The following is a 23,236-nucleotide window of genomic DNA, read 5'->3' as shown; positions in this document are numbered from 1 at the left end:
AAAATGTTAAATATAAAATTTGAATAAAATTAAAAAAGAAGTTTTAATAGACCCCAAGCTAATATATTGATGGAAAAGCTAGGAAGTAGGTCCACAACCGAGGGCCTCGTTGAATCTACCACTAGCTCTACTTGATTACTAAAAATATAAGAAATAATGTTTAAATAACAATTTGTTTTCAATATATAAAAAATAAATAAGTAAATAAGAATAGACATTTTTTATAGTGTAATCACATTTCACCATGTTCAAAAGAGAACTTGGACGAAATCATAAGAATAAAAACAGAACAAATTTTGCAATCCAAAAACCAAAATACGTAAGATCTTCTATTTAATTTTAAAATCTTTATTTCTTAAATAATTTATTTTTAATATACAGATTAAAATCTGAGGAATTGAAAATGTTAAAAGACGATTTAGAGTGCTCTGTAAGTGAAAGTAGAGAAACATTTGACAAAATCGGCGAATCTCGTTCTGAATTATCTAAAATAAATTCACAAATTGACCAGTTATCAAAAGTTAGTAAAAAGCCAAAATTTATACTTCAACAGAAATTATAACTCAAGTATATTTTCTCTTCATTCTTGCGGAAAGTATGGAGGAAAGAATCATTTCCTTTATTCTTCTTTAATATTTAAAAAGTCTATTTTAATATTAGAAAAGTTGTCTATTCTAATTCTACAAAATTATTGCAAGACTACTCTAGAAATATTCGATACGTCGTTTAAAAAAGAAACACTTATTCGTAATTAACTATAATAATATGCTCTATACGTAAAACTTATAATCTTACATCATTATAAATACCAATTATATTTTTAATACTTTTAAACAGAACTCGGAATTTGATTTAGATATAGATGAAGAAGGATTGAAAAAAACATTAAAAAAGATTTTGGAAGAAGTAGACATTTTAGAGTTAACAATCCGAAATTGTGGCGACGAAATGTATGAATGTGAAATAAGTGTAAGATATTTTATTATTTATTGTACTAATGAAATTAATCTTGATATTAAAAATAAAAAATATCAAATTCAATTGATGATTAATCTATTAATTTTAATAATTTTTTGATTATGAACTAAAAAATTAATAGTCATTTTTTTTATCATTTAATTTTAGTTTATTAATAATGTATAATATATCAATTTTTTAGCTTCCATACGTAGTATAAAATCATTTGATTTTAATCTATTATGTTAATTTTTTTGGTTCACTACAGACGATATCTTCACTTATATTGAAATGATTTTAATAAACAATACGTCAAAATATCCACAAATCGTATCTACTTGATGCTATAATTGCTATAATTTTAAACATTTTTCCTCAACCTTGGTTGTAAACAAAAATTTACTGAAATACAGTTGTTATAAAACAATCAATGTTAATATTTTTAGTTGAAATTTATATTGAAATGTCTTTTTGAAAACTAAACAAGTTATTGTGGAATTTTTTATTTATAATACTTCTGCCATTTTTTTGTTCTCAATTTTTGATAATTGTCTAAAAACCTAACAACTTGAAACCTACTTTAAATTAAAACAAATACAATGTGTTAATAAACACAAAGATAACAATTTGAAGTGTTTTTCATAACAACGAAGCAACATTAATATCGTTCAATACATATATATGTTAAATTTAAAAATTTTTTTTAAATACTCATCGAAGCGTTTTACGAAAATTATTTTAATCAATGTCAGGTTTTAATATATATACTAACTGAAAAATACCTTAATTTTGTTACGACGGATCCCGACTGTACTTAACATTTTTATTTATTTTATTCTACTCAACAGTACTGTTAATATTATTATAAATAGAAATAGTGTGTGGTGTAGCGCAGTAGATCATCCAATTGCCGCCTTAGCACTGAAGTTTAGCTGTTAGTTTCTGAATGTGTGACCATACAAATACTCTAATAATGATAACACATTGCCCCTTTGATGGTTTCCTCGGACATAATGAGGTTGTATCAGGTTGACAGCCAGTATATAAATCCTGTCAAATCATTATAAAATAAATCAACCTCAAATAGTTGGCATAGGGACAAAGGAGATAAGGCTAATGAGAAATATAAAAGTACATATAATAAAAAAATTATATTAATTTAAAAAAAAAAAACAAATATTTACTTCGTCCTAAATTTAAATGAAATTTCATAAATATTTATTGAATAATCAAATTTTTAACTTCAATTAACAACATATTTTTAATCAATTTCTTCAAAGTAACACTGAAATGCTTGTTTTTTTTTACCTACTTAAATATCAATAAATTTTAATGTTGTGAATTTAGACTTCCAAGATAAAGGAAGAAACGCAAGAAATTGAAAAATCAAATAAAAATCTCTATGATAAAATTCAAGAATCACAAGAAATGTTTGAATCTAATTGTGAGGAGATGCGTGTAAGATATACAAAGTGTTCAATAGGTAAGGAAACAGGTTAATTGTTACAAACAATGAGAACAATAAAAACCAGTTTCCTCACTAACTGAACACCTATATAGTTAAGTTCTGCATAGTTTAGTTGAGCCAGTGCATACCGAATATAACCATATAAGTATGGATTGGTCCAATATTTTAATTTTTTTAATAAAACATCTGATGAAAATTATTCTAACTAAACTATTCTACATTTTTTAATATTAACTAAAAATATATCAGTCCGATCTAATAAGTAATATATTAGATAATAAAATTTAATTTTAGCTTTGATCCTAAGATGAGAAGGAATTAATTTTACTATGAAGGAGTTTAAATTGTGTCTCTCTCCCATTTATTTTAACTCTCACTAAAACAATTTTTTCAACAATGCGTTAAAAAACCTCAAATTTAATCTTGTTCAAAATATTACACTAAAAATTAAAAACAAAAATCCTTTATTCACTGTATTTAAGTATAATTAAAAAAATAAGGATTTTTAAAATTTGTTAATTTTGACATTCTTTAAACTTATTTTGCTTAAAACAACCATTAATATATTAAAAATGAATAAATCAAAAGAAAAAAAAATCCAGCACAGTGGGGTCGCGGCACAGTTGGAACGTTAAAATCACTATTATAAGAAATGCTTCGATGCAAATCTGTAGATTTGACTGTTTAATTCTAAGAAATTGGTGGATAATTACAAAAGCAACATCAACTTCTATTTCCTTAATTATATCCAGATTAGAAATTTTTAGATTCAAAAATATAATATATAATTGTTATAATTTATTATTGATTTTGATTTTTAATATGTTTAAAGTAATCATTTTAAACCTACTTTTTTTTGTACTTTGAAGTGAAAGTTTATAATGAAAAAAATGAATTTATTATCATAATTTTTAGATTAACTTGCAAATTAGAAATTAACATCATTAAATAGAAAAAAATGGTATTGTTAAGATTAATATGCAGTCGAGAAATTTTATAATAACTATTTACAGTAAATTTAGCAGAAAAGATCAATATTTTTTGCATTTTTACCCTAATATATCACTAAATAAAGATCATAGTAATAATTTCTATTTAACTTTTGGCGTTTTAAAACATTCTACAATTGAATTATTTAGAATTTAGTTAATTTTAATGATTTACTTTAACTAAAAAAACCAATAAAAAAAAATGTTAAAATGGTTTACTCAATTGAGCGTATTATGAAATTTGATTATAATTGTAAAAATCCATCGTTAAATTCAGGTGAAATTAAAAATCTTTTTTTTAGATTATAATTTATATAGCAACATGCTAAAAAAAATTTGGAATATTACAGACTGGTAGTAGCACACACAAATAGAGATAAAAAATTAATAAATTACAAAGTAAAATTATTTACTTTTGTAGTTGAATACTTTTAGCTTGGATGCGAAGCTGAGAAGGTATTGGTTTTACTATGCGTTTTTTTTTTTTTTGTGTCTGTTACCACTTTTTCTCAGCTCTCACTGAACCGATTTCTTTTAATGATATGTCAAAAGATCACAAATCGTATCTAGTCGAAGACATTACCCTCAAAAATTGAAAACATTTTCCTCGTTCCCCGTAAACGGGTAAAATCCCCCCAAAAAATATAAATTTAAAAATCGCTAATTTTTGACATTTTTTAAATTTTTTTAAATTAAAACTGCCATAACTTTTTTAAAAATGGCCAATACAATATAATTTTATTTTTATAGATACCTTAGGTATTTCACTATCATTTGATATATTCGTATGAATATTTGACTATTAACCTGCCCACAGGAAGGATTTAAAAATGGTAACTTTTTCACAAAAAATTAACTTTTGAAAATGTTCCGGACTGACACTTTTATATATATATATTAAATTAAAGCTTATGTAATATATTTTATTATGGAAAAAAAAATCGGACTTCATTTTGTCTTCGCGGTAAAAATAGTTACCTAATGCTATTTTTGTGTGAAAATTTTCGATTTTATATTTTACATTTTTAACTTAATAATGGTGTAACTTACTGAAAAGTTTATGGATCAACACAATTTTTTTATGAGAAATAATATTTATATCCTTCTTTTTCATTCGATATACTTTATCTTAATCAGGATATAAATTAAGAAATAGCAGATCATGTAGCTTTTGGAATAATCTACCAATTTTTTTAAATTAAACACTATCTAAAGATTTACATCGAAGCGTTTTTTGTTTATAGTAATTTTAATCTCTGTCAGATATCATTATACTTGATCCAACTATGCCACGTCACCACTGTGCCGCGACCCCCTCTATGCTGGGTTTTATTATATCAAATCTTATTCGACAATAAATACTTTAAAATTATTAGAAATGAATGATTCTAATTGTTTGGATGGATAAAGCTTTTTAAGCTACATTTTATTTGATTAAGGAATTTTTTTTCAATTTTTAAGGGTAACTAAATACGAATTTTAATCATTTGACTTATCGTTGAAAAAAGTAGATTAAAAAAAGGTTGGAAAAATAAATCGCAGCCACATAAAAAACACATAGTAAAATAATATTATCATAAATAAAAAATTTCTTCTCACGAGGGGAGACTAGAGTAATAGGATCCTTGATATTTATTAAAGTTATTGAAGTTATTGAAACTAAATGAGATAAAAGTCAAATGATTTGAAAATTTTTTTCTAACTCAAACAAAATTCTACATTATCGCGATTGCGACAGGCGGATTTGAACCTCGTACCCTTAGCGTGAAAGACACAAGTGTTACCAATTCGGCAACTGTACGTCGCTTTCATTGGATGATAAAATTGGCAATTTAAGCTGATTCAAATTTTAAAGTTACATGTTTGACTTTAAAAAATTTAAATAAGTTTAACTTCTTATGTCTTATGAACTTTATTCTAAGTCAATTAAATTATATAATATTCATGAAAGTCAGTGTATTCCCTTATATAAAATAAAATACAAAACTCAGAATTTTAACAAAAAAATTGCATATTTTTGAATATGGTAGCTATTTACATCAAGAAGAAAATCTATATTTCGAAATTTTTTTTTTTTCACATTAAAGTATATAATATAAGCTTTAATTTAAGATTAAATAAAAGTGCCAATATTTCCGGAACATTTTTAAATATAAAAGCTTAACTTGAGTGTAAAAATTGTTTTATTGAATCGCCCCTGTGAGCAGGTTTAGAGTTAGATTTTCAAAAACACGAAAGAAAAATATCTAAGGTTTCAAAATAAAAAAAAATGATTTTAATTTTTGTTTTTTCAAATTGTTATGGCAGGTTTAAGTATTAAAATATTTTATGTTAAACAGTGATTTTTACATAAAAGTTACTTTTTTCGTGGAATTCGACGCCCTTTTCCTATAGAAGAAAAGGTGGTCGGGACAAATTTTTTTTTTTCATTTTATAGTACATAAAATAAGCTTTAATTTTATATATGTTTAAAGGATGCAGTATTTCCGGAACACTTTCAAAAGTTAAGTTGAAAAAGTTGAGTTTTATTTTAAATCCCCCCTGTGAGCAAATTAAATGTTAGATTTTCAAAAAAATGATATCAAATAAAAGGAAAATATCTAAGGTATCGATATAAAAAAAAGTTAAGTTGATTTGTTAATTTTTGAAAAAGTTATGATAGATTTAAGAAAGAAAAAATGACGAAATTTTCCAATTTTAAAAATTGTAATTTTTTTGGAGATTTCCCCCATTTACGGAGAACAAAACCCATTACAGTTGGGTCGATCTTTACAATTTTTAATACCCATCCAATAAGTATATTTAAAAAAAAGTCTGTGCTTTTAAAAACAAAAAAATTGTCTAGCTACCAATGGCCTATGATAAATAGCAATTTCAATTTCATAACTAGAATTATTAATTAAAATATGTTAAATTTAAGCTTATATTACATATAGCTTTATGCTAAATTTCATATTTATAGTATATATATTCATGTATTATACTTATAAATAAGAGTTATAATCAAGATATAATTAAGGAAATAGGAGTTAATGTAACTTTTAAAATAATTCAACAATTCTTTTTAAAAATTTTAAACTATCTACAGATTTGCATCGTAACGTTTTTTATGGTAGTGATTTTAATCACTGTCAGATATCAACTTTACTTTCCCCAACTTTGTCATCTGGACATGCCTATACATAACTCAAACATGTAATTAGGTAAAATATATAAATATTACACATGTTTGAAAATATAATAACAATTAAAGGAAATCTACCAAAAACAATTAGAACAAGTAACCGCTATCCCGGTTCTTTTAAGCGCCACTCAAAGAAAACTACAAAACATTGTTGATATGAGGGTATTAACAGGAGAAACTTGTGAGCATCTTAAAAATGAACTAAATGAAGAACAAAAAAATTCAAAGCCCCACCAGGTTGTTATTTTAATTTTACTTAAAATTTAACTAACGAAATTTTTTACTATATTTTTAACTTTAAGTGTCCTATAAAAGAAAAAGAACAAGTAGAAGCACATATTAAATTATTAAATGCACATTTAGAGATGGAAAATAATGAACTTGAGTAAAATAATATGTATTGAATATTATTATTTTATGACTAAAAGCAGCATGTTTGTTTCAGAGCAAAAATCACTAATCTAAAAAAAAAAATAGACGACACCAGTTCGGCTTTATCAAATGAATTATCCACAAACGAATCGATCCGTGAAGAAATAGAAATAATAAGTACAAGTAGCCTACAGCAAATAAATATTATGAAAAAATTTGCCCGAGATAGTCTAAATAGATACACGAACGAAGTTAAATGTCTAAAAGAATTATTGACTGAACTTCAAAGTAGAGAATGTGAAAACTCTATGATGAAGAAAAACGTAAATCAGTATAATATTAATATTAATATTACCATCATAGCTATCATAGTATTATTATAGTACACATATAATTTGCAATACACTTATTATTATTACGATGGATATAATCTACTGTATATTTGATAATATTTTTAAATAAATTTATTCTAATATTTTTATTATTATTTTAGGTCATAGCTAAAATAAAAGAAAAAACTAATTTGCTTGACCTTACTTTTCAAAAAACTATAGTAGATGTTGACAATGTATTGAAATTGTTGGAATGAATACTATTTTTCGAACAATTATTATACTACTATGCTATTATATTTATTATTAAAAAAAAAAAATTTTGTTTTCTATTGAAAATAAATACAAATTTATTGGAAAAACAATGAAAATATAATTATATACATAATTTTACCTGTACAAAATTATGGATCATTCATTAAGAGTGATGAAAATTATATATAGATAGAAAACTAATGAATTGGTAAGGAGGATGCTTGTCTCCCTAAAATTGCTGCAATCGACTTTGTGAACTTTTTTGATATAGTTGGCTAGATCAAATTTTTAAAAGTCAGCCAATCTTCCAAATACACTTGGTTGCCTCCCTTAAAATAATGACTTTGAAACGCCCTTGAGAATAAAATATTACTTATGCAAGTTTATTGGCTCATTATTGATAGTAATATGTTCTAACTATTCTAATAATAATTTAACAATGTATGCACTTGTGTACTTTGAATTGCCTTGCTTTGAACAAGTCTTTATCTAAAAAATGATGTAGACGTTATTAATATTATCGTCTACTCATTTTTTTTTTTTGTCATTAAATTATATTTTTATTATTATTATTATTACTATATAATATTATACAAACTTCCGCTCGAGCGTGTGTATTTAAAATAATATGAGTTTGTTTGTTTTAGTTGAGTAAAATAATAACAAATTATCGTAATAATACGATTATGTTGTTATTGACTGCAGAATATACTATAGGGACATGTCACTTTGTCATCAATTGTAGCCTATACTCGACGAAGGACAAGGAGGCTTAATTGACCCTTTAGATTGCCTCATATCCAAAACGGTTTCCCTCTCCCTAGTCACCAGTTTCGTTGATAAATTATATTAGTTACTACCGCTGCACGCACGCATAACCAGCAATACCTTCTCTTGCTCCCCGTGTCAGCATTTGTATCACCCACACGGACGCTGTGTACGATTACAACAGTCAGTTGATTATAATAGTGTATTGTAAATACAACCACCCAATAATATTATGGTCGTTTATGTATCGAAAACCCTTCGGTAAAAAATCGGTTCGACGCCGATAAAAGCATGTGGGAATCGAACATTTTGGTCATTTGGATATATTTAACGGTATTACTGCCTTTGAACCAGACTATCCCCGCGGATACAGAACAAACCGAATGTGATCATATAGAAAAGTAAGTTTCGTATAACTTATGGTTCATAAATACTGTAAATTTCTGCAAATTTTTGTTATTTCACTTATGATTAATGAATAGTTACGATGAATTGGTCACTATTAGTTCTGAGCAGCCTTATATAGTCAAAAAAAACAAATGGTGTATAAAAATCCCTCCAAGATGTTCGGAAGATAAAACAGAATTTAGGACTGTACAAAAGAACGTCGTGAGTATACTTTTAGAATAACAATGTGGTTTGACTTTTGTAAAAAGGTATATTTACTTTGAGTGTAGACAGTGAATAAAACGCGGGTAATAAAACAATGTTGTAAAGGTTACATGAGACTGAATGGTAGCTGTGTAAATATTTGCGATCAAAGTCAATGTCCAGACGTAGTTTGTAGGGAAGACTATCAGAAATGTTGGTGCAATCCAGGCTTTACTGGCCTCCTTTGCCTGTCAAGTAAGTTATGAATTTTTTATTTGCCAATTTTCAATTTATTTAAAAACAAAATATGGCAATTGAAAATGGCTCAATAAAACATTTAGCGACGCAATAAACAATCACGTCATTAAAAATAACCAAATACATAAAATAATAGAATAATATTATACAATAAAGATGAAAAATATCTAAAATATTGAATTAAAAATACGGCTTTATACAGAAGGAATAGATTCTATTTTGTTTAATGCAAACATATGACATTTTTAATGAGAAAATCTGTAAAGAGCAAGCATGAAAAAAATATCAATATTTCGAAAAACTGATATTATTTTATTACTGGATATTAAATCATTCTTCATAAGATTTTATTAATATCAAAATGTCGGTCATGTTACTAACTGAGTCATATCACTTAGATATTTATGTTTTCATAACAGTAAAGGATGCACACAATCATCTTTAATTTTTTGCTAGTTATTTGTACTATAATAATAAATAAAATTAAAATTAAATCAGTTTATTTCTACAGAACTGTAACTAAAAATTTTCAAGGGTCGTCTGAAAAAATGAATCAATTGCACCTTATTTTAACAATGAAAAATGAATAATCCTTGATTTAAACTACTCGTGCATTATATTTTTTTAATAAATGCGCTGTAGTTAAACTCTATATTTCATTGTGTAAAATTGCTTTATAAAATTTACCATTTTTCATTTATTGAGAGTTGTTTTCATATATTTATACATGCAATTAATAATATGCTTAACTCATATTTATTGAAAATCTCGCTTTATTTATGACATTCTATTCTCTTCTATTGTTTTATAATACAAAATATGAAATTGAAATACAGCAAGAATTCTCCATAAAAATCCCGGTATATAAAACTTGTATTATTTCCACTCATTTTTCTTATCGACTTCGTCTACAATTAAGGATACTATTACTCGTCATGTTAGCATAATGCCTTGCATTTTTCACATAGTAATTAGAAAATATTTCTAAATTTGTCCAACCACCTCGTGTTCAGTATAATAACATTATTGTAATTAACATCTTTAGTGTGTCAAAACATTTATTACTATATACTATATTATTATTATTATACTCATAGAAATTTATGTATTAAAATATTCTGGTTAAATTACATTGATTATCATTTCAGACAAGATAAAATATACAAGATAAATATATTTATTTTATTTTTATATAAAATAAATTAATAATTACTATACTTAAAGTGACAAATAACTGTTTCATTAAGTACAATTAGTAAATCTAGCAAAGTCATCAAAAGTAAATACAATTATTTGTTTATTCTTTAATAACAATGTTATCAAATTAAATAAAAAATAGTATAAACATTTTCTGATAGCGAAAATTCATTGTATTCTATGCAAAATATTCAAAGATCAAATTTTGTCTAATATGCTTCTTCAAAACTTTGAGGTATAATGTCCACATATCTTACTTTTATTTTTGTAAATATATTTTTTTTCATGTATTATTTTTTACAGTTTAAATCACTTTCAATAGTTAATATCCCCAGTTATAACATGGATATTTTAATACTTATTTAGTCAATCAAGATTTTATAAATTACGTTAAGATTTTATTTTATAATTTATAGACAGAAATTATAAATACTCTTAAATATTTAAATTCTGGTGTTTTAGTATTTAATAACTATAACTACAAAAGATTTTGTGCGGGTATAGCGTTTTTTAATAACATCTCCATTTGGAAGTGTACAACTTATATAAAAGTTATTTATGAAATTGTAATAATGTAAACTTCTTTGTAGTAATATCGGCAATAAAATTTACTTATTGAATCCTGTATTTTCGTATTTTTATTATATATCCACACAAAATTTTTAAAAGTTACTTTTATTAATACCTGAATAAATAATATATTAATATCTAAATAAGAATACATTAATTATTAACTTGATACGCAGAAAAAATGTTTTAATCGTTGTAACATTCATGTATGAAGTTGAAAATTGATTTTTTAATATTTCAAAAGTTTAAAAACTCTTAATTGTGGAATATAGTTGTTATTTTATCATTGTAAATAAATAAATTTATTCATTTTGAAACAAATATGTTTAATACTTTTATCGTTATTTCAATTCTATCAAATATACAAAATAATTTAGAAAAAATGTTTTGATATAAAATTAAAGCTCTCAGATAGTATTTAAATTTAATTACCGTATCATTTTCAATCGAACTATTGAACGAATATATAGATATAAGTCAATAATTCTGAGCCATCACTATATTATTAATTATTATTAATAAACTCTCAAATTGAAAACTAACATTTTTATTTTTATTTATCTAATTTTATCTATAGTGTTATATTATAAATTAATTGTCAGTATTATTAAGTTAAATTATTTAATTAATACAAGGGTGCGACCCACAGAAGGATTCTTATTATTTTTTAAAGTTGTCTTAAATTGTGGGTCTTATTTCTAAATAATTTTTATATTTTGTTAATGATATATATATATATTTACTTTATTACTAACATTTATGAAAATTATTGTTTTAATTAATTTTATGTGTCACTCAATTACAGTTTAATTAAGTAATATGTAAAATATAAATGACCTTAATTGTTAAATACTTATTTAGTACATATTATTAGTATTTTTAATATTTTTAATTAAGTTAGATCATTATTTTTGTCATAATTATATTACTAAAAAATATACTTTTTAAAATAACTGATTTTTTATTAGAATGTATCCAAGGAACTTGGGGTGATGGATGTCTAAACTTTTGCAACAATACTTGCAATAATAGCTGTGATCACAAAACCGGATATTGTCACTCAGAAATAAAGATAAAATTTAATGAAAACGCAACTAACGATCTCATCAAAAACGAAAAATCATTTTTTTCTTCAGTAACGTCAGATAACCTCCTAACTGTAAATGGCAATGAAAATTCAACAACTGCAACTACAACGATGACTCAAATAATAACAATACAATCAAATACAACTTCAACAGCAGCTAAAGATGTGCCAGCAACTAAACCGACGAACGGTAGTCAAGGAAGTTATTATAGAGACTTATTTATGACAGTCACCAACGCTAAAGCTACTGTGTACAAGTACACGACCTACGACCATAATGACTTGATAAAAAAACTCATCTGGATATCTTCTTTGACTGTAGCTACATTGGCTATGGTATTTGTTATCATATTGGTGGTATTTTTCAAATGTATTACTCCTCCGGTGATGACAGAAAGACCAAAACAAGAACCTAGTACATCTGCAGACTCTAAAAATGGTGAGCTTCTTGTCCACATATAGACAAAATACAAAAAAAAATTAGTTGTTCATCAATTGTTATATATAAAGATAAACAGAGTCATTAATTTATCGTTAACCACTAAATTTGCCCTAAGATAAAAATAATTTAAAAAAAAAAAAATTGATCTTTTATTGTCTTTTATGTTCATATTTTGTTCCTTTAAATAGCTCCAACTTGTTTAACTAATTCATATAACAGAAAATGATTCAACTAAAAAAATGACTAAGCGATAACAATTTTTGATTCAGTATTTTGAAGTTATTAATATTTTTAACACAATAATCATATTTAACAATCAATTTAGACATTAGAAAAACTATGACAGAATAAATACCAACATTGTATCAAGATTTAATTTAAATCTTTGGATCATTGAAAATATTGAATCAAAATTTGATCCGTTCAAGATCCTTAATAGAAAAAACATTTTGTTTAAAATTATTATTATTTTAGATACATATAAAATCTCATTCAGTATGAACCCAATATTAGACAGATATACCAAGCCTCCAAGTAATTCAGGTAAAATAATTTAAACATGAAATCATATACTTAGATAAATTATAATTCATATAAGTCATAAATAATAAATAATTATTATTTATTATTCACCTTATTCATTTTTATTTTTTAAGGCACTAAAGAAGCCATGTTAGTACCGCCAGAGACTTTTTGTCCAGTTTTCAAAGCGCCATATTATACAGCTGGTAAATATTCAGTATTTTTAATTTATTCATATAAATTATTTAAACTAATAATAAAGTATTATGTAGTTTCAAATAAAATATTTTGAATTTTAATCAAATTTTATACATTTTTGCTCGATTAAGCTTTTTATGAACTAAAAGAGAATGATATTAACTTATTTTAATAAAACTATGTATCCAACAATTGCATGACATTAATTTCACAATTTATTACAGATGGATGTGACATATATGATTATCCTCAACCAATATATGAAATACTTTGCTGATTATTCATAGTGTATGATATTTTAATAATATTTTTATTGAAAATTTCTTAAATATGTTTATATAAATATTTTAAAACGTTAGTTTTATTTAAAATTGTTAAAAATGCGTTTTTATTTCAATAATGTTTCATTTTCAAATATATACATATATATATTAGTTTTATATTTTTCGTTTTTATGTCAAAGCCCTAAATATTATACTCAAAATATGTACATAAAAATTATTCTACTAACAGTTGTATAAATAGTTGCCATTTATTAAGGCGCTCAATATAAGTATTTCCTAATAAAAATGTATGCAGTATTTATATTAACAACGCTAATATTATACTATATAGAATTAATCTGTCATGTTTTAGCTTCGTTAGCGAAGCTGAGAATGTATTAATTTTACAATGATGTGGTTTTTTTTTATTAATTTTTTTTTTTGTAACTGTTAACGCTAACAGTTACAAAAATTAAATTTANATAATATATATATATTAAATTAAAGCTTATTTAATATACTTTAATACAAAAAAAAAAATTGACCTCTGGACTTGTCTACATAATGAAAATGACTGCCGTATTCAAAAATATCCTATTTTTGTAAAAACAAATCTTGATATAATATTTTACATTTTTTAACATTATGTTACTATAACTTTTTAAAAAATGCATGAATCAATTTTACTCTTTAATGATAAATTCTTTATATATACCTCTTTAATTCGACATACTTTTTTTTTAAATCGGACCATTTCCCTTTATACAGAGGGGTTCAAACTTTTAAAAATGCAAATAGAAAGTAGAACTTTTTCAACTTAACTTTTGAAAATGTTCCGGAAATACTGACACTTTTATATATACCTTAAATTAAAACTTATGTAATATACTTTATTTTAAAAAAAAAATTTGATCTCTGGACTTGTCTTTATGGTGAAAACGTACATAAAAGTTAAAGAATAACGTACAATTTCCGTGAAAAAATTATCGATTTTAAATTTATATTGCTATAACTTATGGAAAATGTATGGATCAATATAATTAATTTTTTAGAATAATTTTCATATACCTCAGATATAGATATTACAGATAAATTAAAATTTAGAATAAATAGTAATATTTGAAAGGTATCTACAAAAAAAAAAAATTATTGATTTGTTCATTTTTATAAAAATTATAGCAGTTTTAAGAAAAATAATTGAAAAAATGTCTAAATTACTGATTTTTTAAATTTTTATTAGGGTATTTCCCCTATTAATAGGGAACGAGGTAATTTTTTTCTATTTTTTAGGGTAATGTCTTCGACTAGATACAATTTTTGAACTTTTGACGTATTATTCATAAAAATCGGTCCAGTGAGAGCTGAGATTGAGCGTTCACAGACGCACAAAAAAAAACCAAGCACAGGGGGGTCGCGGCACAGTGGTGACATGGCATAGTTGGATCAAGTATAATGATATCTGACAGTGATTAAAATTACTATAAAAAAAAAACGCTTCAATGCAAATCTTTAGATAGTGTTTAATTTTAAAAATTGGTGGATTATTCCAAAAGCTACACGATCTGCTAGTTCCTTATTAATATCCTGATTAAGATAAAGTATGTCGAATGAAAGAGTGATTATTAAAAAATATTATTTCTCATAAAAAAATTGTGTTGATCCATACACTTTTCAAAGAGTTATATCATTATAAAGTTAAAAATGTAAAAATTAAAATCTAGAATTTTTACACAAAAATAGCATTTGGTAGCCATTTTCACCGTGAAGACAAAATAAAGTCCGAAATTTTTTTTTTCATAATAAAGTACATTACATTATCTTTAATTTAATATATATATAAAAGTGTCAGACTTTCCGGAACACTTTCAAAAGTTAAGTGTAAATGTACATTTTTTGTGAAAAAGTTGTCATTTTAAATCACCCCTATGGGCAGGTAAAGGGTTAAATTTATGAAAATAATATTGTAAATGATAGGTAAAGACATCAAGCACCTATAAAAAAAAATTATATTGATATGTTCATTTTTAAAAAGTTATGGCAGTTTTTAGTAAAAAAATTGAAAAAATTTCGAAAATTAGCGGTTATTAAATTTGTAATTTTTTTTGAGGTTTCTCCCATTTACGGGGAACGAGAGAAATTTTTTCAATTTTTGAGGGTAATGTCTTCGATTAGATACGATTTGTGATCTTTGACGTATCGCTGAAAGAAATCGGTTCGGTGAAAGCTGAGAAAAAGTGGTAACAGACACAAAAAAAAAACACATTATAGTAAAATCAATACCTTTTCAGCTTCGCATCGAAGCTAAAACATATAGTAAAATTAATACCTTCTCTGCTTCGCATCGAAGCCAAATAATTAAAGTTACAAGCATATTAAAAAATATACTGAATTTCAACTTTCCTTGAAGAAGATAACAAGACCTTTCGTGTAGTAAATGGGTTTACTAATATGTTACACACCATCCATAAAAATTTGGGAGATATACGTGATTATAAAATATATACACAGTTAAATATAGTATATCCTTGTAAAATATTTTATATACTATTCAAACTAACTAGGTTCTTATTGTTTTTATTTCATTAACTTTACCTGAATTCATGGAAAACATCTAACGTTCTTTATCATTTTTACTACATTGAGTAGGTATTCTTGTTATTTTCTTTAGACTTAAAACTTGTAAATTTACTGATACTTAAGTAACTAAAAGTTTTAATATTAGAAGAAGCAATTTTTCGTCTTTTATTTGCTTCCTATGTCAATTACTCAATTATTTGTCATTTGGGTGGCATAACTGATTTGTCAGCTAAGAGTAAACTATTTAATTTCATTTAAATAATAGTACAAAGTAGATGTTTGTTAATGTTTATTAAGATTTGTTTAATAATAAAGCCATTCCAAACAAATATAGTCAGGTGATTACGACAAAACATGACGAACAGCACATTAAAGTCCATCGACCATTTTTATAATTGACTATATTAGTTCATTAATAACGCATCAATTAGTTAATTATTTAATATAGCTAATTTAATCTAATAATATCATCATTATTACTATAGCAACACGATTGATACGTTTAATTTGTTCAATATTATATGATCCCATAGAAGTGTCACAGATGTTATCTCTAAAATGTATTCCATACAATTAAATAACTTAAACAGCAATTCTAAACGTACAAACATATATTTTTATTTTTGTTTATAGAAGAAATGAACATCAATTTCATCATTTTTTTATAGGTCTTGCTATTTATGATCACTGTCCAGCTCAAAAATATATTGCATTAATAATAAATATGTATAAACAATATGAGGTTCTTTTACAGCAGATAACATTCATTAATTAACAATACTGACCCTTTGGTGGATAATGAAGTTAAACCTTTAAAAATAAAAATCCCATTGATATTTAAAGGTTTTTAAAACCACTAATTTATGGATAATTTTTTTGTCAATTGTTGACAATGAACATAAATAATAAATAATTATTTTTCTGTATAAAAATTGGTTATTTTGATAATCAAAAATATAATAATAAGGCGAAATGAAGAATGATATAAATATATTGGTTTACTAGTAAAAAAAAAAATTATTTGTGTACAATGTAAGTACATACAAGGTATGTAATTATTTAAGGAATGTCACTCGGTGATATGGTGGCTCCATTATTTTTTAAGACATAAAGGAAGATTATCAAGTATAAAATTAATGACAATATTTTATATAAATGCATCAAATGTTTGATGTTCTTTGAATATTTGCTTAAAATCGACACAAATTTTTATGTTATGTCTAACTGAAGCAGTATTTTTATATACATCTAATACTTTTAAACTCTTAGAGTAATGATAAATACTTTGGCTTTACCTTGACGAGTTTTTTTTAAACATTTCTGAAGAAATTTAGAACGAAGAGACGTTTATTCTTACTTGAGTTGTAAAATTTCTATATACATCTCTGATGGCTTTACTATTTTTAATTATCTAATCAATCGTCATTGAACACCTATTTTCAATACAATTGTGTGAATCAGGGATGTAGTTAAAGGGAATAAAGTAGGTAGACTTAATTATGTTACTGGTATGAATTTTAAATTACTAAAAATATTTAATTAAAACTAAAATAATAGAATTAATAATAATCACTTTGTACTACTTTGTGTTTAAATAAATATACAAAACCAGGTTAACATATATGATTTTATTGTTATTACTCATTGTTATATTCCAGATAACATTTTTTTTAAATAATAATATATTAACACTAATATTATAAAACATTATTATTTTTTAATTCTACCTGGAATATGATTAAAATGTTCAAACTTAATTTAAAAGCATATTTATTTATTTTGTATCAAAAGCATTAATTTTTATTAATTTTCTATGTGACACCATACTAAAATTAATGAAAGTTTTTGTTTTTGGTACAAATATGATTAATAAATATATTTTTAAATATCACTTATATCCATGATATGATTTTCGCGCTATAGGTTCATCACATGTAATTTAACTGGATAGTGTTTTAATTCATTTTGCTTTATATTTAAATACGATAAGTAACAATGTGTCTCAGTTATCAATTAATGAGAGTATAAGCATATCAATTTTATTAACTATTATTATTAATATTCGACCTAATCGTAGTCAATCTTTAGGTAGCTCGAAATACAATTATAAACTCGAGAGCACTTATCATTTTAACTTCTAAATGATCACTTTTGTAAAATATTGCGATGTAAACTTGACGTTGGTAATTTAACTATTAGTGTTGTGGTAATTAATGGCTATATATTTATCATAAAATAAATTATTTTTATTTGCATAAAATTATTTCGGTTGTGTTAAAAGTGTCGAATTTAAAAAAATAAAAAATATTAATAGTGTTTTTAATACAATTCAGTTTCCGAAAAGGTCATCAAAGTTAGAGATTTTTATACTAAAAATGTCGTGCACAAGTCGTAAGAGGTATGTATAACAACCTAATTTTTTTTTTCTTAACAAATAGTTTCATTTTTTAAATAGTTGATCCTATCATATTGATTTTTATTTGAAAAATCTGTAGTTCTCTATTTTTTTTAACAAAACGAGTCATGTAGTAGCAAAATTATAAATTTTAAAATGAGTTTGCCCTTTAACTTAAACAATTAGCTATTTAATGTCAATATAAACCAATAAAAAGTAAACATATATTATTGGACACATCTTCTTTAAAGATTAATTCTTTTAATTGCTACAATATTTCTTCTACGGGATCTCAACTTTTAAATGATTAACCCTTACCAAATATTAAAACTTAAATAATAATCCATATAAAAAATTTGTTAAATGTTTTCTATTTATTTATCATTGTATTAGTTAAAAATCTAATTTTATTTTCATTTTCAATTACTTATCTAAATTTTTAATAAAATGATGTGAAGTTCACAGTTCAGTAGATGGTCAAAATCCATTTATAATTTCTCTCTATATAGTTTAACTTATTATAAATAATTAATATCAAAAATACAATACATATTTTAGAAACTTAGTTTATTATAGTGAATGCAAGATTAATTCATTGAAACTAAATAACACACATATATGCGACCCCAGTAATTCCAGTATGGGTTAACAACAACACAAAGAGAGAAGGTTTATTGATGTTTTTAAGAGTGAAATCATAATTGTTTTATAGAATATAAAACACTTTTTTTTCTACTCCATTCATAGAATTTTTTGTTCTTTTTACGGCCCCTTGAGAATGATTGCGGCTTCCTCTAAGAAAAATTTTCATAATCATATATACTTCAATTACTAGTGAGAGGGATAGCAACTCCAATCACTAAACTGATGATTCATTCAGCAAACGATTAAACGATTTTATTATCTTCCATAGGATAATAAATAGAAAATATACATATGTATATCTCTTTACTATAAAAATATTTTCTTTACATAGGACCCGTGACGAAAATACTTGTAGAAAATAGTCGATATTTTCCTATGAATCTTTAGATTTATATTTTATTAAGGATTATTTTTTATATTAATTGAAGTTATAAGCGTCAAAAATTGAAGTAATTTTTAGTAAAGTCATTAAAAAAATATTGCGTGATTCAGCTGAATGGTTTTTTTATTTTTAGCACATAAAAATACTGAAATTATTTAATATTTATATATTTTTTGTATTTTAAATTGACTATATTTCTGTAATTGAAGACTGAACAAATATAGCTATGTTTTATTTACTGTCATTAATACAATTTATTAATTATTTCATTCAATTACATATTTGATAATGAGCTAATAAATATAGATAAAATAGTCCTGTAAATATAGATATTATCACAACTTAACAAACACATTAGATATTTATGAGATTAGAATGAAATACGGATGTAAACATTAAAATATCTAAATGTTTTTTTTTTAAATTTAATCATTACCCTTTGTATATTTATGTGTACCAAATATTATTAATTGGAAATTGTTTTCACTTGATATGTCATATTTTTCTAATAACAACTAAATAATCGTGACAATTATGTACATATGTGTTTAAATCTCTGTTTCTCTTGTCTACTTTATTCATGTCGTCTTCCAATAAATATGTATTAATGTAAATAGGTAACTCTGGGATATGTTTGCTATAGAAATAAGAATTTTCTACGTATTAAATATATGATTTTTTACAATTATTTTTTACAATTCAGAAAAGATCTAAATTGTAAATAATTTTCATACTTTAAATAGTTTTCTAAGCAAAATTTGTCAATTTTGTAATTGACATTATACACTTGTAACACTTTAATTAAAAAAAAATTATTTTTATTATTAAATTTATTATTTCATAATTATTACTTTTACTTCATTTTTCTATGAATACTCTTTAAATTTTTTTATTTTATTCGCCTAATTATTTCAACTCATTGTCTGTATTATCAAGCTAAATTAAGAAATTCACTTATATAAAAAAGTACTTTCACATATCTTTAAGAGATATTAAATTTCTGAAATAATACAACAATTAAAGAATGTGACAATTAAATTATGATAATTTTTATGAGCACTAATCAACAGAGAAGTTTTATCTATCATACCACAAGAGCACACAATGTATAATCGTGTGAAACGATAGATACGAACATATGTCATATATTTACTTTTAGTACACACAATAAATCTAATAATATTGGACGTTATTTTAGTAATACAATTATATAATATACAGAGTGGTACTTATTTAGCTAACTTTCAAAACCAGGGGCATCATTTAAGTGGGGAATTTGGGCATTTCAGTACATATAGGCCGTTTAGTGTTCTAAAACGCAATTTTAGCAAGAAAAAATTAGTTTAAAAAAGTCAATATTTTTATTTTGAATAGAAAAAAGGTTGATAAAAATGTTTTTGAGTATGTTAAATTCTAATTTTTTCAATTCTACTCTTTAAGGAAGGACCATAGAGGATCTCTTATTAATTTAAGTCAATTTTTGATGTAATATATTGAAATATGTGTTATTTATTTTATTAGTTATTTTTTTCACGAAAAAACTCCATCCTTCAAACAACCATTAATGTCAAAAAATTATATTTTATTTATGTTTAAATTTAAAAGAAGTAAAAAGTCATATTTATCATTTTTAGAGATTTTTTCCAGTTTTTTTTATATAAAATTAGTTTTGCGATTATTCGCGAACAAAGCAATCGACTTTATGAAATGATGGGTCGGTCAAAANATTATATTTTATTTATGTTTAAATTTAAAAGAAGTAAAAAGTCATATTTATCATTTTTAGAGATTTTTTCCAGTTTTTTTTATTATATATTTGACCAGTCTATTATAATCTGAAATGACGCCCCTGTTCGAAACTTAAAAGACTGTAACCCGCATTATGTCTTATTGTATGTGTATAAAGGAAAATGTAGTAGAGTATTATGAGATACTTTGTCTAGTTATATTAATCCCTAGTATTCATTTCAACGTAACCAAAAATTTTTTAAAAAATGAATAACTTTAATGGAATAGAATAATAATAACTCATCAATTATAAACATACATATGTCTTTAAGTACAAATATTGTAACAATAAAACGAATAATTTAATTGCATAGTTATTCCCGACCTTGATTTCGTAATTTCTGATCTATTGTATTCATTAAAATTATTTTCCTTCAATATAGTATTCATACATCATAATAATATGGACATTTTAACAAACTCCTCGTGAATTTGTCTACAATACAAGCAGACAGCCATTCATACAAAAGACTTTACATTTATGAAGTAATAATACGTATTTAGACCTATAATGTTTAAGTAAAGTATAATTTAATTGTTGATTTCTTTAACGACACGATGGATCATGTTATATTTAACACAAAAGATTTTTGGCGTTCAACTATTAATCGCACACACGAAGAATTAATGACACAAAAATATGTAAAACTGCTGTTGCAGCACAAAAAATTTAATCGAAACGTGCAATTCCATATATTTTTTAAATTAAAAATTGTCATAACAATACGGAATGTAATCAAATCATTTTAACGAGTCTGTTTATTGTTGTATTATAACAAAGTTTACTATCCTTTTAGAAAATACGTCCTTTTGTTAATACGCTTACAAATTTGTAAGCATATTAACAAAAGGACGTATTTCATTTTATTTTATTTATAAAACTATAATACAAAACTAGACTATTAAAAAAAATAGTATTATAGGGGTATAGGAGCAATGCTCCTTTAATTAGCAATTATTAAATAGTTTAAGGCTGAAAAAAAGTTCTCTTAAAAAACAAAAAAATAGTGAAATACCTCTCTTCTAAAAAATTATTTTTCTTCTGAATTTGCGCCTTATAGAATAACGGTGAAAATAAAATAAAAAAGTGTTTGAATAATTATACACATGTCCACCACTTTAAAACGAAAACAGCCATTATGACGATTTTTTATGGTAGCATTTTCAGTTAACAATTAGATTAAGTTATAAATACAGTTTCATTTATGCTGGTTCCATAAGTACAGGATAATACAATTTAAACTTCCTCGTGTGTAAAAATTCACTAATAGCCTTCATAAGTGATCATTTAACCAAAATCAAACAATCATTTTAGGAAATATTAAGATTGTTACTTCATTTTGGTTCTCATTGCATTAGCTTTATATTGATATACATATTACAGAATATTATAAAAAATGTAATTATTTATGTTAGTATGGTGAATATATTCATTATAATAATTGTATCGGAAAAAATAAATATGAAAAAAGACTTGTGCGATTCATCTTGAATTTTACTAGCCTAGTCATTTTTTTTTGCTAATCACTTTTTTTATGGAAGCGATATTTTCCATAGAAGGGACCACCTTAAAGTACCGCCCTATAAAGTATCACTAAATAATGAAAGGTTTAATAACAAAAAAACAATTTTTGTATCTGAAAAACATCATATTTATTAATGCTTAATAGATATTCTTCTTTTAATAGCACCAGATAACTATCACATTATTTTATAAAATAAAAGTTAACGCTAATATTGATTTATTTGTTATAATTAATAATTTAATTTACATTGTAAATATCTTCACCTATCTATAAAATATAATATACAAAAATCTTAAGATCTAATTGACAACGCTTATTACTTTTGATACAATTATTGTTTTATTGAATTTTTTTTTTATTTTACCTTATTAGACATGTACAAAACGTATTTTAGCTTCAATGCGAAGCTGAGAAGGTATTAGTTTTACTATGATGTGTTTTTTTTTTTTTTATTTATTTTTTTTTTTTTT

General features: G+C 24.1%; 3 protein-coding genes across 3 annotated transcripts in view; all 3 read left to right on the top strand.

The window, feature by feature from the left end:
* LOC126899641 (girdin-like) overlaps positions 1–8,015 on the top strand; it is a 38,016-nt gene extending 30,001 nt beyond the window's left edge. The window contains exons 7-14 of the mRNA XM_050674687.1: positions 228–319; positions 382–520; positions 838–969; positions 2,305–2,415; positions 6,668–6,835; positions 6,901–6,983; positions 7,044–7,293; positions 7,464–8,015. Of these exons, the coding sequence (XP_050530644.1) occupies positions 228–319; positions 382–520; positions 838–969; positions 2,305–2,415; positions 6,668–6,835; positions 6,901–6,983; positions 7,044–7,293; positions 7,464–7,559 (1,071 nt within the window). The 3' untranslated portion in view covers positions 7,560–8,015. The remainder of the gene's footprint in view (positions 1–227; positions 320–381; positions 521–837; positions 970–2,304; positions 2,416–6,667; positions 6,836–6,900; positions 6,984–7,043; positions 7,294–7,463) is intronic.
* A 412-nt stretch (positions 8,016–8,427) lies between these two features.
* On the top strand, positions 8,428–13,630 carry LOC126899643 (uncharacterized). Its single transcript, XM_050674691.1, has 7 exons — positions 8,428–8,726; positions 8,808–8,934; positions 9,003–9,171; positions 11,910–12,467; positions 12,945–13,013; positions 13,127–13,198; positions 13,415–13,630. Exons 1-7 carry the CDS (start codon positions 8,617–8,619, stop codon positions 13,465–13,467), a joined length of 1,158 nt encoding a protein of 385 aa, XP_050530648.1. The 5' UTR covers positions 8,428–8,616; the 3' UTR covers positions 13,468–13,630.
* Positions 13,631–18,170: 4,540 nt separating this feature from the next.
* The window catches only part of LOC126899638 (fatty acid CoA ligase Acsl3), an 18,920-nt gene continuing 13,854 nt past the window's right edge, over positions 18,171–23,236 (top strand). The window contains exon 1 of the mRNA XM_050674680.1: positions 18,171–18,428. Coding sequence (XP_050530637.1) covers positions 18,406–18,428 — 23 coding nt within the window. The 5' untranslated portion in view covers positions 18,171–18,405. The remainder of the gene's footprint in view (positions 18,429–23,236) is intronic.

Source organism: Daktulosphaira vitifoliae, unplaced genomic scaffold (genome assembly GCF_025091365.1).
Source record: "Daktulosphaira vitifoliae isolate Bord-2020 unplaced genomic scaffold, ASM2509136v1 Scaffold_2, whole genome shotgun sequence".
In the NCBI taxonomy this organism is placed as follows: Eukaryota; Metazoa; Arthropoda; class Insecta; order Hemiptera; family Phylloxeridae; genus Daktulosphaira; species Daktulosphaira vitifoliae.
The sequence above is the reverse complement of the archived record's forward strand: the minus strand, read 5'-3'. Positions and strand labels throughout refer to the sequence as shown.

What these genes read in the sequence shown, in the direction of transcription:
- LOC126899643 (XM_050674691.1), top strand. Translation starts at nt 8,617, where the DNA reads ATGTGGGAATCGAACATTTTGGTCATTTGGATATATTTAACGGTATTA. An exon ending in GGACTGTACAAAAGAACGTC is followed by an intron (nt 8,935 to 9,002) that starts GTGAGTATACTT and finishes CTTTGAGTGTAG; the next exon opens with ACAGTGAATAAAACGCGGGT. An exon ending in AGCGCCATATTATACAGCTG is followed by an intron (nt 13,199 to 13,414) that starts GTAAATATTCAG and finishes AATTTATTACAG; the next exon opens with ATGGATGTGACATATATGAT.